This window comes from Chinchilla lanigera, unplaced genomic scaffold, assembly GCF_000276665.1.
Source record: "Chinchilla lanigera isolate Chin_1 unplaced genomic scaffold, ChiLan1.0 scaffold00066, whole genome shotgun sequence".
Lineage (NCBI taxonomy): Eukaryota > Metazoa > Chordata > Mammalia > Rodentia > Chinchillidae > Chinchilla > Chinchilla lanigera.
In genome coordinates this window covers 12104800-12122646 of record NW_004955467.1, presented here as the reverse complement: position 1 = coordinate 12122646, position 17847 = coordinate 12104800, and the positions used below count along the sequence as shown (strand labels likewise).

General features: G+C 38.3%; 1 protein-coding gene across 5 annotated transcripts in view; it reads left to right on the top strand.

Moving 5' to 3' along the window:
• The window catches only part of Kiaa0753 (KIAA0753 ortholog), a 70260-nt gene that overhangs the window by 22026 nt on the left and 30387 nt on the right, over positions 1–17847 (top strand). For all 5 annotated transcript variants that reach the window (XM_013522137.1, XM_013522138.1, XM_013522135.1 and 2 more), the window contains exons 7-10: positions 112–322; positions 13027–13259; positions 14736–14899; positions 16707–16826. In XM_013522137.1, coding sequence (XP_013377591.1) covers positions 112–322; positions 13027–13259; positions 14736–14899; positions 16707–16826 — 728 coding nt within the window. The remainder of the gene's footprint in view (positions 1–111; positions 323–13026; positions 13260–14735; positions 14900–16706; positions 16827–17847) is intronic.

Sequence of the window (17847 nt, the reverse complement as noted above, 5' to 3'; positions counted from 1 at the left end):
GATAGCAGTTTCATAACCCATTTCTCTAAAGTCTTTATTTCTTCTATTTTATAACTAAAAGTCATACCTTTATATGATAAACTAGAGGAATAATAGATTGTTTCATTTCAGGCTTTGGAATCTCTCCTGGAAAAGAAACTGTCACCAAAAAAGGTGAAGAAATGTTTCAGTGAAATTAAGAGCCAATTTCCTGTTGGTAGCCAAAGGATACTAGAAAAATGGCCAAGGACATTGCCAAAGAGTGAGAGGACACTCTCTATAGCAAAGGAGACATTTCCACAGGAAGCAAGTCGACCTTCAGTGGTAAAGAAGCTTCTTGTTGGTATGTATCTTACAGTGTTTACTGTGAGGTGTTTTATTCTTTGAAATTATCTGGGCTGTAACAGTTACTCCATTGAGGGGAAAACCAGGAATTAGAACCTAGTCCATAATAGCCGCATTTTTAACTAGAATCAGTAATATCAAACAAGATGCTTCCTTAGGTTAGAGGCTAGAGTATTCTGTAGAGGAGTGCGAAGAAAGGAAAATTCTCTTTTCTCGTATCATAGGATTGAGTTTATTTTGTACATGTATACGTATATGTATATGTGTATATGCATGTATGTGTGTGTGTGCACATGTCAGGATGTGGGTAAGGGGCTGGAGATCAAATCCAGGGCCCACACATGCTAGGCAAGTCATCTACCACTCAGCTATACTCCCCTTCCTAAGTTTATTATATTTTAATGGTAAATATACAGTATACACATACGTACATACATTTGATATATGTGTACTTTTTTCACGTAAGTAGCATCTTCTTACTATTCCAAGAGATGGAATTGCTAGGATATAGATGATGCATTTAAACAGATACTAACTGCTTCACACCTTAAAAGTGGACATACAATTGTTTTAATTGGTAGTACCAATAGTATATATTTTCTCATATTCTCCCTGCATACTTTATATGATAAAATACAAAAATTTTTCCAGTCTCTTGGTAGAAAATGGTGTCTTATTGTTTATTTTGAGTTTCTTGATTCTAGTGAGGGTTATTTCTTTCATGTCTTCGTTTCTTTAATGTTTATTTTACCTGTTGTGATTTGCCTACTTATATCCTTTATCTCCTTGTAGGATTGTAAGTTTTTTGCTTATAGATGTATAGAAGTTCTTTATATATTTTGGACCTTATCTTTTTATTTGGCTTATACATGTTACAGATATTTTCTCCTAGTCACTTGTTTTTGAAACTTACGATTCTTTTTTTCTGGTACAGAAAATTTTAATTTCATAGGCAAATTCATCAATCTTTCTTACCTAGTTAAATATTTGATAAGATAATTCACTTTGTTCTTTTTAAAAATTTTATTGATGGTCATTGCTCATCTTCCTGAGTAATTTCGAATGAGTTTGTCAAGTTCCATGAAAAATGCTGTGAGGGTTTTGATTGGTATTGCATTGAGTTTATAGGTTAATTGGAGAAGTGACAAGTTCACAGTCTTCTTATACATTTATTCATGCTCTTATTCTGTCCTTTCAGTTCAGTTTTATAATTTTCTGCATATAAACTTTAGAAATTCTTTGCTATATTTTATAGTTTTTATATTTTATAGTTTTTATTGCTATTATGGTCTCTTTGTTATGAAATTAGTATTGCTACTTAAGGAAAACTGTTGGATTTGTATATTACTGAAAAGGGCATTATTCTAAAATCTTTTATGATACTATTTTTGTTGGTTCTGAGGTACACAGTGGAACATTTTTGAAATTGCAATTTGTTCTAGACTGATGACATCTTACAATAATCCTAACATTTTACTTCTTTTTGTGTGTGGTGTGGGGATTGATCCCAGGGGCCTCACCCATGCTAGGCAACTCTACCACGGAGCTATATCCCTAGGCCAATTTTAAACATTTTAAAACAACACTTTAAAATCCCTGTTTTGGGGGTGGTTTTATTGGACAAGAGGAAAGTAATAAAGGGAGAAGATATAAAGAAGGGTAATAGAGGGGATGGATATGGTGAAAACATATTATATGCATTTATGAAAATACCACATTTAAATCCCATTTTTATAAAATTAAATGCACTAATAAAATACATTAAAAAATAGAATACCTACAATACATAATGATGTTTTAGATTTGATGAAATGTTATTTTATTAGTTAATTCTTATATCTTTTTCAAGATAGATCAGATCACCAATAAATAAATATGGACAAATACAGAAAGCTGGCTTTCTTTTTTTTTTTTAATATATTTTTTATTACTACAAATTAATTTTAAAACATATTGGGTTTCCCTGGGGCATTTTCAAATATGTATATAAATGTGTTGATCAAATCCATTGCCATTATTTACCTCTCTTACCTCCTCGTCTTTCTTTCCCTATATGCCCTTCCTCTTGCTCAATAATCTAATAATCTACTCTCTACTTTTTTTTTTTTTTTGTCTTTTCAGACAGGGTCTCACTATGTAGTTTAGGCTGGCTTTTAAACTCACTGTGTAGCCCAGGCTGGCCTTGAACTTGGGGCAATCCTCCTGCCTCAGCTCCCAAGAGCTGGGATTACAGGCATGCGCCACCACGCCTGGCCACTGTTTTTTATTGTTGGTCATACAGATTAATGGATTTCATTTTGAGAGATACGTGCGTGCTCATAACATACTTTGATCCTTTTCACTCCACCATCCCCTCCCTGCCACCCTTTCCACTAGTTTTGTATTTTGTGGGGCCTGTTTCAATACATAACATATATTTTGCTCATCACCATTCCATCACTGCCTGCCTTTCACCCCTTCACGCCCCTCTTCTTCTCTAATAATAGTCTCCCTTTTACTGTCTTGGATTTTGTGCGACACTCTGTTTGTCTTTCCGAGTCTGGCTTATTTCTCTCAATTTGATGGTCTCCAGATCCATCCATTTTTAGTTTTCCTGTTTTAACTTAAGTAGAACATACCATCAGAAAAGTATACTCCGTATACATTTACAGCTAAATTAATGCCGGAAAACAAAAACTTCTCTGTCATTGTTATCCAAATCAAGAATTGAATGTAATTGCCACCCCAAAATTTCCTCTTATTCCTTTCCCTTCAGTCTTTACCCCGTCATTTTTCCACAGAGTATTACTATGATGATTTAATTTTTAAAAAAATTTCTTGTAGTGCTGGGAATTAAACCTTAGGCCACATACATGCTAGTCAAGTTCTTTCCCACTGAGCTATAGCCCCACTTATAATACTTTCCTCCCCCTGTGGTACTAGGGTTTGAACTAGGGCTTTTTGTGTTTTAGGCAGACACTCTCCTGCTTCTTATTTTGAGACAGAATATTGCTAAATTGCCATGCTGGCCTCAAACTTGTTATTCTCCTGCCTACCCTCTTGAGTATATAGGATTATAAGTGCCTATCATGCCTGCCCTTTGTGATAATTTTTAATGCCATATTTTGGTTCTGCCTGATTAAAAACTTCACAAAAATGGAATTACACAGTAAGTTGTTTGGGGATTGGCTTCTTTTATTTCATCTGTTTGTGTAGTTGTGATTAGTTTATGATCATTGATATATTGTATTTATTCCACTATATGACTATATCACAGGTTAACTATTTTATTATTTTAATCATTGGGTTATTTCCAATTATAAGGATAACTTCTATGATTATTCTTACATATGTCTCTTGGTATCTATGTGCATGTCCTTTTGTAGACCATGTTCCCAAGATTATAGTTGTTAGGTAGGTCACAGGTACATGTTTGTTTAAGGGTAATATATAAAACATTCTTTTCAAAGTAATTTTATTATTTTGTATTCCTGCCAACAGTGTTTAAGAACATTGGTTACCCATACTTTCTAGTACTTGTCATTATTAGTTTTTTAAATTTGGTATAAAGGCTGTTGTTTTGGTTTTAATTTACATTTTCTGTATACTCAGTAGTTTGAGCAATTTTCATCTATTTATAGGCCATTTAGATATCTTTTGTGAAGGACCAGTTCAAGTTTCTTGCCATCCCTCCTCTCTGTATCCCTCTCTTTTTTTTGAATCAGGGTCTTGCTAGCCTGAACTCACTATATTGTCTAGGCTGGTCTTGAACTTGTCGCAGTCCTCCTGCCTCTTGCTCCTGAGTGCAGGGATTACAGGTGTGCACCACCATGCCTGGCTCTTTCTCTGTCTCTTAAATCTGTTTCACTTTCTCTTTTTTCCTTTCTTCATCTCTCTCATTTCTCTCCCCTCTTATCCTTCCTTTCACTCTCTTCCCCTCCCTCCTTTTTTCCTCCCCTCCCTCCTCCTTTTCTCTCCTCTTCCCTCTCTTGCAGTACTGGGAATGAAACCCAAGGCTTCATGCATGCTAGGCAAGTGCTCTACCACTGAGCTGTATCTCTAGTTTCTCTCTCTTTTTCATTGATTTATAGTTTATTTTTGTATAAGTATTCTGTGTATGAACCCTTTCTTAGTTGTATGTGTTATAAATATCTTAGAAATAAGCTAATTCTTAACTCCTCTGTAGTTCAATTAATCATTCTTTCCCTATTCTTTGTTTTCTCTATTTTTCTTTTTTTTTTTTTTTTTTTTTTTGGTTTTTCTCCGGTACCGGGAACCGAACTCATGACCTTGCGCTTGCCAGGCAGGCGCTTTTGCTGCTGAGCTAAATCCCCAGCCCCTCTATTTTTCTTTTTATATCCTTAAGAAGCTTTCCTCTGTGTTAAGGAGTCCATTTTCTATGTTTGTTTCTAGAGACATACCATTTTCTTTCAAATGAAAATGCAGATGACCTGGCCCTATATGTTGAAAAGGTTATTCTTCCTGCAGTGTGGCATGCAGTACCACTTCTGTCAGAAACCATGTGTCCCCCATACACAGGACAGTTTCTGGGCCCTCCTTTCTTTTCCTTTGGCCTAAGTACTGGTTTTTATGCCAGTGCTGGACTATTGAATTATTCTAAGTCTTAATACCCAGTAGTAACTTATCATACCTGTTCTTTTCCCAGAGTGTCCTGGCTAGTCTTACCTGTTGGCGTTGCCATAGAAGTAGTAGAATCAGAATTTACTAATTTCTGCAAACATCCTTTCCAACTCCCAGAAGACAAAAAATATATTGTTGAAATTTTGATGGAGAATTGGTATCTTTACAGTCTTCAATAGGGTGTGTCTGTAGATTTATTTAAGTTGTTTTTATATAGTCTCACATATATGTGCCTGTGTGTGTATGCATATGATCTTGTTCATATTTCCTTAGATTTATTCCTTGGTATTGGTATCTTCAATACCCTTACAAATGGTGTCTGTTCAAAAATTTAATTTCTAATACTTATTATTGATAAATAGATATACAGTTGACTTTTATGTATTGACCTTATACCCAGACAACTTTGATTTTGTTTTGCTTTGTATGTAGTTACTCTTCTGTGAATAACCACTGGCTTATTTCTTCCTTTCAAACCTGTTGTGTTTTGCTGGGCGTGGTGACACACGCCTGTAATCCCAGCACTCCGGAGGCTGAGACAGGAGGATCGTTGCGAGTTCGAGACCAGCCTGGGTTACAAAGTGAGCTCAAGGCCAGCCTGAACTGTATAGCAAGACCCTATCTCAAAAAAAGACAAAAACAAAACAAAACAAAACTTTTCTGTTTTTATTAGTTGATCTGTAGGTGACTGATATAAAGATATGTTAAGGTTTCCCGTGATATTCAGACTTTTGCGTTTCTGTGAATTTTTTCTGTCTGTTTTAAATCATGCTTCTAGATATGTCAGAGTCCCTGGCTATCAAATCTCTCTTGATGGATTTTATATTTCATTATCAAACATTTCTCTTTATCTCTGTTATGGTCATGTTCACTCTGGATTCTGTTTTGTCTGAGGTTAACCTTCTTTCATCTACTTAACTTGTTTGGCATTTGCTTGGAATAACATTTTCCATCTCTTTAGGCTGCCTTTCTTTGCTGTTTTAGGAATATCTCTTGTAAATAGTTTCTTGTTGCTTTTTGAACCCTATTGTAGAGTTCTTTTTTGTTTTTTTCTTTTCCTTTTTTTTTTTTTTTTTCCTGAGACAGGGTCTTGCTGTGTAGTGCAGGCTGGCATTGAACTCACTTACGTAGCCCATGCTGGCCTTGAACTTGTGGCAGTCTTCCTGCCTCAGCCTCCCAAGTGCTGGGATTACAGGCATGCAGCACCATGCCCTAGAATTCTATATTTAGTTTACTTATATTTACTGGGATTAATGACATGTTGAACTTTGTTCTACCTTATGTTATGTTTTACATTTACCAAAGTTTTTTATTGTAATTTTTGTTTGTTTGTTTGTTTGAGACAGGGTTTTATTATGCAGTTCCGGCTGGCTTTGAACTAATTATATAGCCAAGGCTGGGCTTGAACTTACAGCAGTCCTCTTGGCTCAGCCTCCCGAGTGCTGGGATTACAGGCTTGGACCACCATGCCCTGCTATTGTAAAATATTAATCAGAGTTTTCTTGTTTTATTTTTTCCTTTGGTGATTTGAACATTGTATATCAGCCCAGTCTTTCTTTAATTTATTAGTCACCTGCTATTCTGTGGAACCTTAATAGCTAGGTTCTATTTCCAGCACAGGTATAACTGCAAGACAGAAAAAGTAATTCACTCTGTTGTGTGTGGGGTTTCCCCACACCAGGCAGTTCTCCTATAATTCAGTTCTATTCTGACATGACCTGCTGGAGTTGAGGCCTCAGTTGCAGAAGACTGTTCCCACTTCAGACACCAATCACAAGTCATAGTTTGTGACCAGCTGTTCTAAACTGAGGTTTGCTGTGAATGGCTCACAGAATTTAGGAGACACTTTGCTTACATTCACTTATTATAAAGTATGTTATAAAGGATACAGGTGATCAGCCAGATGGGAGAGTTACGCACAGTCAGGTATGTGGGGAAGGGATGCAGAGCTTTCGTGGTCTCTCCAGGCATGCTGCCCCCCGGGAACCTTGATGTACTTAGCAATCCAGAAGCTCTCCAAACCCCAGATATGAGGGATTTCATGTAGGTACAAGCAGTTATAACTCAAACTCCCCGCAAAAAACAAAACAAAAAAACCCTCAAACTCCAACCTTTCTGCCCTTTCTGGAGAATGGGGGATAGATTGAAAGCTGCAGACTTCTGACCTGCTTGGTCTTTCTGGTAACTAACTGAAGCTGTGAGTGTGAAGCAGAAGGTGTACTGGAGACCTCAGAAGTTTAGAAAAGCCAGGACCGTGGATCATCTGAGGAAAGCTGCAAAGAGGGAGCAAAGCAGGCCTAAGAGAGAAGCTGTGGGAACTGTAACCACCAGAAGTGCCATAGGGGTGGACTCATGCAAGCCCTTTGGAGCTCACAATGTGCCACAAGTTGCTTCAAATGCTGGATGTGAAGCTACAGGACGTAATGTTAGCCCTACTGGATTTTGGACTTCTTTGGTCCCAATGCTCTGTATTCCCCTGTTTGCGCCTTTTGGAATGGTAATGTTTATTTTGTGCCACTGAATGTTCGAAGTGTTTAACTTTTCATTTGTACCACGGCTTGTTGCTCTCACCCGCTTTTTGCACTTGTTGCTTTGTTGTCTTCTACCACCATGAACTGTTGCCCTCTGCCATGTGCCACTCTGCCTCGGAACCAGCCAAGTATGGACTGAAACCTCCACAAACTGTGAGCTAAGTAAAACTTTCCTTCCTTAATTTTGGGCGTCGGGTATTTTATCTCAGCAACGAGAGAAAAGTAACCAAGAAACTAACCCTCATCCTGGAGCCCACAGGCATCATCTCTCTGGACAAAAGACACTTCTCTGTCCCAGGAAGTTCCAGGAACCAGGGTTAAGGATCAAATATTAGCACAAAAAATGTACCATTGCCAGGTGCAGTGGTGTGTACCTTTTATCCCAGCTACTTGGAAAGCTGTGGCTGCAGGACTGCAAGTTTCAGCTCAGCTTGGCCAACATAGCGAGACCCCAACTCAAAAAAAAAGGATGCACCTAACACCCCTTTTGCTGGGGAAATTCAAGGTTTTAGGAACTCTGTGATAGAAACTAGGGTAGAGACTAAATATTTATTTTCTTAGTGTATATAATATCTCAGTGACAAAATCTAATTGATTAACTTACTATTAGGTATTTATTCACTATAGTGGGATATTCTCTTCCCTTCATTGGTGGGCTGGTGGAACTGATACCTTCTTTTGATTGAAGTCTGCCTTTGTCAACATTTCCTTGAATGCTATTTGTCTTTTTGTCCTCTATGACCAGCCCTAGAGCTCACTTCGGCAGCGCGTACACCTCTATGATCAGCCCAGCATGTGGTACATAGTTAAGCACATGTTTATCAAAAGACTGTATGAACAAGTGTCATCAATAAGAGAAGACTTCTGAGCAGCTGATTACTGCAGAACTTGGGTTCTGGCTTCTGGGGAGTTTATTGTGATGCCTTGGAGGAAGTGCAGAGAACATTCCAGGCCTGCACACAGATGTGTTTCCTAAATGAGTCACAAGATTAAGAGATGCCTATCAGATGATGAGTGAATGGTGAGGATGGGCTTTGGAGAGAAGTTGGAAAACCTGCTAATCTAAAACTCATCATAGGAGCAAATGTAGGAAAGTCAAGTGGAGAAAACTTGAACAAGACCTCAGTTCTAGCCCTAACTCTGCCAGATTTGTAATTAAGTCACTCTGACTTAGCAGTCTGAAGCTTAAGTTTGTCATCATGGAGGTAATGGTCCTCGACCTATGTGATTTAGTTATTGTAAGTAGCAAATTGGATAATTTTAAATGCTATGAAAATGTAAGGTGTTACTTTTAGTTTGTAATAATGCCCCCAGTCGACAAGAAAGGCTATCTTCCTTAGGCATATTTCAACTAGGAAAACGTAAATGAGTTTTGTGTGGTTAGGGACAAGGAAACTTCAGTTCTCAGGAAAATGTAGATAGGTAGAATGCCTCAAGAATCTTTGACAGGACGGAATGAATGAGGTCCAGCCCAGAACCAAAGTTAAAAGACTTGGCTCTGCCATTTACTCTCCTTGTGACTTTGAGCAAAACACTTAACTGCTATTTCCCCACCCGAAAAATTAGTTGTGCCTGCTCTGGGGTATGTCATAGAGAGGCTGAAATGAACTGATAAATGTGAGTTACATTACAAGTGGAAAAAGCCTTGTACAAAATGTGAGAGATGATCATCATCATTACAAATTGAGATGTAGTTGTAGTTAACTGCTTTGAAAGTGTAATACATTTGCTCATGGAAAAGAATGTAATTACCTATTTTTAAAAATTTCTTGTGCTTATGATGTATATTCCAGAAGGTCACATTTTTCTGTTTCTATTTTAGATATCACTTTACCTAATTTTGCAATCTGATTTCTTAATGCTTCTTCCTCCCCACTTGGCCCCTAAAAATGTCATGGGGAGCCACATGGATAGAAAACTGTATGCCCTCACCATTTGGGATATATGATTGAGCTTGATTGAATCATCTCACTGTGATTTACATAATTGTTGGCTGGTGCAGTTTTTTAGTGGCTTCTGAAATGTTATTGCAATGGTTGATTGCATTAGTTAACTTGTCAGCTATAAGGATTGTGGCTCCCTCACCACCACCAGTAGAGTCCTCAGACTTTGCTGCCCCTGAAGTTTGTATTGCATTTGCATGCTAATTTATGCAGATCATAGCTGAAAAGATGTTAGTGATATAGAAGAGATACAACTTCTAACCTGTTAGATGTCAGATGTGCTGAGTTCATGCCCCCTGAAATTGAAGAATTAATTCCAAGGGATAGCGGAGATTAAGAGTGGAAAGGTTTATTGACAGATAGGTCCTGAGAGACAGACTGGGTCCTGAAAGTGGGTTGCCATTGAGGCCCTTTGTCAGGGGTAATTTATACATCAAAGTTATAGTGTGGGTACAATGTGGTTCAAATTACCATCAACCTATAGGATTACAAGTATAGCCACTTAGCCAATATTGATGCAATAGGGAAATGAGTCATATAGCAAGGGTACATGGCTAGCATCATTAACCTTGGTTTGTCTATGACTTCTGAAACAAACATTTTTGGGGGGAAAGCATGGGTCCAGATGTTCTGGTCACCCACGTAGGTGTCTGATACATATCCATTAGGACCTAATTATAGCATAATCTCAAGTTATTTTTTATCTCCTTGTATGTGTGCTGTCGAAGCAAGCACATAATGTTTATCTCTTAGAGAAGCACGTAGGCTTGGGCATTGCATCTTTATCTTGGGCCTGACCTTCTTCAAATGTGCCTCCAGCCACGATTCTGATGTATTTTGTTCTCCTAACTTCCTTGAGAGACCCGTCCCTCTCTGAGTGTGTATTTATTTCTATCTTATTTAGCTGCCTATAATATTAGGACCTGCAGGTCAGAGTTGATTTGTTTGTCAGCTTGGGAGTTAATAAATAAGTTACAGACTGGTGATTCAATTTTAGCATCCTTCTTATTTATATTCCCTTGCTGTGTAATTTGTGTAGCTTTGAAAAACGTCTGATTAAAGAACTGATGCAGAGGAGTCTGAGGCTGTTTACTGTTGTTAAAGAATTCTGAATGTAGTTTTCCTTTGGGTATTAAATATTCTAAACATACAAAAGAATGAAAATAATAAACACTGGGTATCCACCATGCAGATTTAAACATTTACTTTTGAAATTAGTTTTCAAAAATAAAATGACAGGTACAGTTGAAGTCCCTTTAATATTCGTGTTCTCATCCCATTTCCTCCTTCGGTTCTCTAGAGGTTACTGATTGTTATTAAAAATCTGTTCTATTTTTATATTTGTACTACTTATGTATCTATCCATAAAAAATACAAAATATTGTTTTATACACATGCTATCTTACAGTATATGCCATTCTGCAGTTTTCTTTGCCCCACTTACGTTTGTAGGATTTGTTTATGCCGAAAGGTGAATTCTAATTTTTCTCCGGTACCGGGAACCGAACTCATGACCTTGCGCTTGCCAGGCAGGCGCTTTTGCCGCTGAGCTAAATCCCCAGCTCCTCTAATTTTTAGAAATGTACTTGTTATGCAGGTTTCCTTTGTATGAATGAAACATAGCTTGTTTTTCAGTTCTTCTTATTCGTCAGTGGTCGCTGGGCTTGTTACCAGTTGGTTTGATGAGGTGGGATCTCACTGTGTTGCCCACGCTGTCCCTGAAGTCCTGGACTCAAGAGATCCTCTTGCTTCTGCCTCTCAAGTAGCTGAGATGATAGGCCCTTGCACTGGGTAGGTTTGTGCACTTACAAACAGTGATGGAGTGAAGCGGATATCTGTGCTTCTGCCTACCTGTGTACATGTGTATAATTGCTGGATTGTAGTGCGTGCCAGTCCTCAACTTTACTAGAGCAACAAGTTCTTTTCCATAGTAGTTGAGCCAGTTTACTCCTGTACTAGTAGTGTGTGAGAGTACTTGGTTTTCCACTTCTTTGTTTAAACTTGGTATTGTCGTACTTGGCCCCCCCCTCTGATGGATATGAAATGGTATCTCATTGCTTGAATATTTTTGATTGCTAGTGAAGTGGATCATCTTTTCATAATTCAGTTGAAAAATCATATTTTCTATTTGTTGCTCGTTTCTATCCTCGCCTGTTTCTTTATAGGATTCTTTTTCTAGAGATTTGCAGAAATATTTTATAGCATTAGATACTAATCCTGTTTTAATTAATGCTTTACAGATTCTTACTCCCCGATTTTGACTTATTGACTTTATTGTATCTTTTGTCAAAGGGAAACTGTAGTTTAGTGTAATTAAATTCAGTAATGTGAGGCTTTTCTGCCCTGATGTTACAATAATGTTCTCTTATGTTTTCTTTTTAAAGTTTAAAATGTTCTTCCTACACTTACATCTTCATTTCATTTGGAATTTAAATGTTCCCTGGGAAGCACAGATCCAGTTTTATATTTACCAAGGCCAGTGGTCTTAGCACTGGTTTTTGCACAGCCCAACTGCAACTTACTGATCTGTCGCATCCACCATGTTCCATTGGTTTCTGCTTGTTCCAGCATCACACCCACACTGCCTTCATGTTACAGGTCTGTCTCTACGACCTCATCTTCCTTAGAGAAGGACCTACCCCTCTCCCTACTTTGTTGTTGTTCTTCAGAATAATTTGACCCCCTCTGGGATTTTAGTCTTCATATGAATTCTAGAATTGACCTGTTTAGATCCACCAAAAATCAGTTTTAATTGAATATGCATTTGAAATTATAGATGACTTTTGTGGACAACTGATGTCTTTACAATATTGTCTGTTCATTCATCCAGACATTTTATCCAGATTTTCTTTCATGCCCTTGAAAATACCTTTTAGTATTTTTCTGTAAAAGTCTTACATATCTTTCATTAGATTTCTTCCTAAATGCCTTATAGTTTTGTTGCCAGTGTTAATGGGATTTTTTTTCATATAAGTCTAATTAGTTATTTTGATTCATGGGGAGGATACAGCTTTTGTGGTGTGAATCTTCGTATATTTAGAAACCTTGCTGAACCCTCTTCTCAATTATATTGAGTTTATATTCAGATTCTGATGAATTTCCTGTATAGACTTTTATCTGCTTTTTAAATGAAGATAGTTGTAGTTCCTTTCCCTTTATAAATTGAATGTTGTGAGTGGTATTCAGACTTTATTCTGTATCAAATTGGGAGCTATTAAAGATGTTAAATAGAGAAGTGGCACTTAAATATTTGCATTTTAGAAAAACAGTTTTGGTGGCCAAGCGAAGATGTGACCAAAGATAACCGAGGTATCAGGGGATGCTCTTGTTATAGTCAAATACACTCCAAGACGGAGCTTAGGTAGTTGCAGAAAGGAAGGAAGGGCAGAGGTAATGCAAGAGATGTTTTAGAGCTAGAGCACAGGGACCAGGAAAATGACTAAATGTGAGGGCTAGGGTTCAGGGAATCAATCATGCTGCTTAAGTTTCTGCTTCTAAAATTGTAATAGTATTTATAAGAGGAGCAGTAAGTTTGAGTGATAATCATTCTCACCAGTGTGGTTTGAGTAGTATTTCTCTCAGTTTAACCTTATGAAATCTCCACGTAGATAAGCATCAGCCTGATGCAGAGCGTCCAGTGACCCCGAGGTTGGAGAGTGAGCTTGATGGGTTAGATGTGGATATCCTTCTGGAAGAAGCCCCACATGCTCTAGACCAAACTGCAAACTTCAGAGACAAGGCATTGGCCCTGGCAAAAACAAGAGCAGTGAAGAAGAAGTCTAAGACTGAGCATGTGCCATTTAGAAAGAAAGATGTTCTGGAGCCAGCAAGACTACAGCAGGTATGAAATCACTTACTTTTTTCAGCCCACTTACATTAATCTGATGCTGTCCAGTGCCATACTAGCTAGCTGGTAGGGCTAACATTTCATTTCTCAGGCAGCTGGATGCCAGAGCCCTTGCGTCCAGTAATCTAAGCTGATTTAATTTATCTCCAGGTCATTTTTACATTTTAAAAAAAGTTTTTAGGGTCTGGAGATTTAGCTCAGCGGCACAGCGCCTGCATGGCAAACGCAAGGTCATGAGTTCGGTTCCCGGTATTGGAAAAAAAAACCACCCCCCCCCAAAAAATAAATAAGAAAAATTTTTAAAAATAAAAAAAGTTTTTAATATTGTTGCGAGGACAGGGTATTGTCCCTTGTCCTGATTTGATACCAAGGTCCTAATTGAAAAGGCTATTTTAAAACTCAGGGTGTTTTCTGCTTCTGCTTTGAAAGTATGAGATTTGAGAGGATTTAAGCTTCAGTTACTGCAAAAATGTTAAATATTGTTTATTAATGATCACTGAATAGGGCGTGGTGGTGCATGCCTGTAATTGCAGCACTTGAGAGGCTGAGGCAGGAGGATTGTCATGAGTTGGAAGCCAACCTGGGCTGCATAGTGAGTTCAAAACCAGCCTGGATTACAGAGTGAGACCCTGTCTCAAAAAGTGAAAAAAAGAAAAATCCCTGAATGTTACAGAGCATCTTGGATAAGTGCTTTTTAATATGCCTTTGGAAGTCAGCTGGGTAGTTAGAACTTGGTGGGAAGCTAAAGTAGATTTTAGACTTCTATTTAAACCTTCTTAGGGTACTACAGTGTAAAACTGGCCAGAAGTGTGCCTCCTACTCCTAATAGCCATACTGTGGCGACTGCCATTTGTCAGTGCTGGCCAAAAGTGCCTATAGCAAACTTGTCTGTTGTCAGATGGCCCCAGAACAGGGAGATTGAGCAGTTATCACCAGTTACTGACAGATCATGGACTAAGGTCAAGTCTGTTTCTTTCCCAAAAATATCTCAGATGGGGGTTGCAGAGAAGTCAGGATTGAGCCTGTAAGAATTCAGCCTGATGTTCTTCTTGGAGACAGAGCCTCGTGCTCTGTGGTTTCCTAAAATAGCTTGGTTCATACCTTTTAGACCTAAGGCTCAGAAAGGTGAAGTCTTTTAACTGAGCATTTTATAATTTCCCTTTAAACAATATGGAATTTAAAAATTAAAAGTTTAATTAGGAAAAATTGTATAAATAAAAAGGAATACAGCTTCTGTACATAGAAAGATGGCAGAGCCAGGCATTTGAGTTCTTTCCCTCCAGCACTACCATCTGAGTTGCTTCAGTGTAGTTTATACTCCTAAGTTCCTACTGCCGTGCTTTCTTCTTAGGTTTTTCTGAATGGGTGCAGGAACAGCAAAGAAGCATTGGGTACTTTAGTGAGTCAGAGGTTGAAACTAGGTGTCTTGGATATTTGTTTGGCTTTGTAATTCATATTTACCTCTTACAGGGACTGCACAAAGCTGAAAGTAGATCAAGCCAGCCTCACAGCAAGAATAGGCTGCATCAGACGACAGTTTCATCCAGGTTAAAAATGAACCAACAGCCTGTGAGAGACCATCGGGCACCTTGGATACCCCCACACCCCACCTCTCCACCAGCATCTCCTAAATGGTGTGTACAGATTTAAGGAACCATGGGGTATGGGAGTGTATTTATCCCCTTGGGTTGAAATAGCAGCTTTAATTCTTCCCATTAAGAAGAAATGTTAGCCAGGTGTGGTGCTACATATCTGTAATCTGAGCACTCTGGAAGGTTGAGGCAGGAAGATGTCAGGTTCAAGCCTAGCTTGGGCAACTTAATGATTTAGCAAGACCTTGCCTGTCTCAAATTTTAAAAAAAGAATTGGTATGTAGCTCAGTGTGAAAGTCCTTGGTTTAATCCCTAGCAGCACCAAAAAACAAACAAGCCAAAAAGAAAAAGGAGGGGAGGGGAAGAAAGAAAGAAACGCAGAAAGAATGCTTGGTAGTAGTAGTTGTTGTTGTAGTAGTAGTAGTAAAAGAAATAATAATAATAGTGCTTATGTGGGTGCAACATACATGAGAATTTTTTGTTCAGATCTTGTTGGTTCGTTTTTCAACCTGGCTGTGGTTGGAGTGGCTTGGCCTCTTCAGGGACACTCCAGTACTTAATGGGTATGTGTCATTGTAGGGAAAATCATGAGCTTCCCTTGTCTCTTCTCCCAGCAGAGTCTGGTTTCTTGAGGCTATGTCTTTTTATAGTTGAATATCCATTGCCCGGCACATAATAGGCACACATTAAATCTTTGCTGAATGAGTAAACATTTAAAAGTAATCCATTGGCATTGTCCAAACTTCAGGGGACAGTTTGGAGAATGCTGGCATTCGTGTCTTTCACCCACTTTATAGCACATGGAGAATCAGGAGCTGTCTGTCATTCCACAGGGCTGAAGGGAAGATATTGACCTCTAGGGAAAGCACAGCCCAGTTAGGAAACAGTCTTTGGGGAACTGGGTTAAAGATAAAGGGGAGCTTGTTCACCATGGTTCAGTGGTTCTTGATAATACACTAGAAAGGACAGGGGTAGAATAATACAAAGAAGGAAGCAAAAACCAGTAATGCAAGGAGAACAAGGGAAAAAGGCGGTAATTGGAGGCTGCAGCTAGGGAGGCCATCAGAGGACAGAGTAAGCAGTCAGGCAAGAGAGTTCCCCTTCAGATTCTCAGTGGTTCCGACTCAGTGGTAGTGTTTAGCCATCAGTCCTCATTGCGAGGTGAAAGAAGCAATGTTGAGAGAATGTAACGTCTTACTTGTATAACAGACTTGACACTAAAATCAGGTCTTCTGATTGCATTATATACTGCTTTTAATTACTGTGTTCTTTTATATATATATATATATATATATATATATATATATATATACACGCACACACACACATACATACACACATACATAAACACAGAGATATGAGTTTAATTAGTAAGCCCATAAAAACATGATTGAAGTTGGTATTGCAAACCCAATACCCAGTGGTTTACCTTTAGGAGTGCATGTGTGGCAGTGGAGGAGGGGAGCCCATACAGCTTCTCTGCTCACTGTGCTGTATTAGACTTTGTAAAGGAGCATATAGGAATGTAATGGGGAATATTATTACTGATTCAGCCCCACCTATTAAAGCAGGTTTTGTTGAAGTTTACCCTCTGTTCTGTAATTCCATCTGTTTTTCCATTTAAAGTAGTAACTGCTTCTTTGAAGCAAAAGGAACTTCTCCCCTTTGACACTGGATGTGAGTACTGGAGAACCTTGCTTTTCTTCACCTTCAGCTTCCCATTTAGGGTGCTCCATGCTATAGATCACCATGACTTTAATGCTCTTGTCTCCTCTGAGCTGGGACCTTTGGATGAGTCATCAGACGTGGAGTGAATGATGACAGAGGTATACTTTTCCATTCTGTGCAGCGCTGCGTGGCTAAAGGTGAAATGTAGCCCCAGAGATGCTGCAAAAGAACAGTCTCTCCAGCAAGAATGTGCACCAGAGGAAGGTCAGCTGAGGGGTGCCATAGAGCATGAGGCAGCCAGGTTTGTGCTGGTATTTTTTCAAATCTTTGAAAATGAAAGGACTCCTTTTACAGACTCTGACGTAAACCCTTTCTTGTCTTCTCCATACCTAAAGTTGGTTATTTAAAATGTAGATTATTAAACTTTTCTGTTAAACTATACAGCTTATATGAGCTCCTCTTTCATTCCTGATTTCATTCATTGAAAAATTATATGTGTGTTAATTGTGTATCAATTGCTAGTTTTATATATGACACAGTTGTGAGTTCTGTGAAGACCTTAAAAAGGGGGGGAGCAAGTAAGACATAACCCTAGCTCCTGCTTAGTTAGAATCAACAGGAAAAGTATGTAATTAGCTATAATTTAAGGTAGAACACTGTATGTACCCTAAGAACTGAGAGAATTTAGGAGGCAGAGAAGTTACTTCTTGCTGTGAAAATCCAGGCTTCACGGAGGGAGATAGAAATTAAACGAGGACTTGTGCAGGCAGGATTTAAATATGGGGGCTATGCTGAGAACATTTCAAAGGAAGAGAGCAGTGAAAACAGGTCACTCTGTATTTGTTTGGCTGAAATTATCTTCCAATTGTGGGAAAGGAAAATAAAAATGAGTCATTAGGACTGAGAGTATGGCTTAGTGGTAGAACATTTCCCTAGCATACATGAGACCAAGTTTGATCCTAGAGCTTAAAAAATGAAAGTGCAATCCTGAAGTAATTTGATAATACACACCCTAAACCAACAGAACCAAATCCCTTTTGTATACAATAACATTGTTTGGAGGTAACTTTTCCCTTTTGTTTTTACTTTACTTTGTTATATCTACTTAGGGATCCATTTCTTTGTCTAGACTTGAAAGTACAGCTAGGGCTTTGTTTTAGTCTAACAAGACTCCTAAGTACAGCAATCTAGTTTTCTTGAGAACATTTGTGGGCAGCTTCTTTTTGTTCTGCATACAATTCAGAGTGCTTTCGTGCATACATTTCTTTGTATAGGAAATGTGGAATGCTTTTATGGGTACAGAGGAGTTTCATTTCTTATGG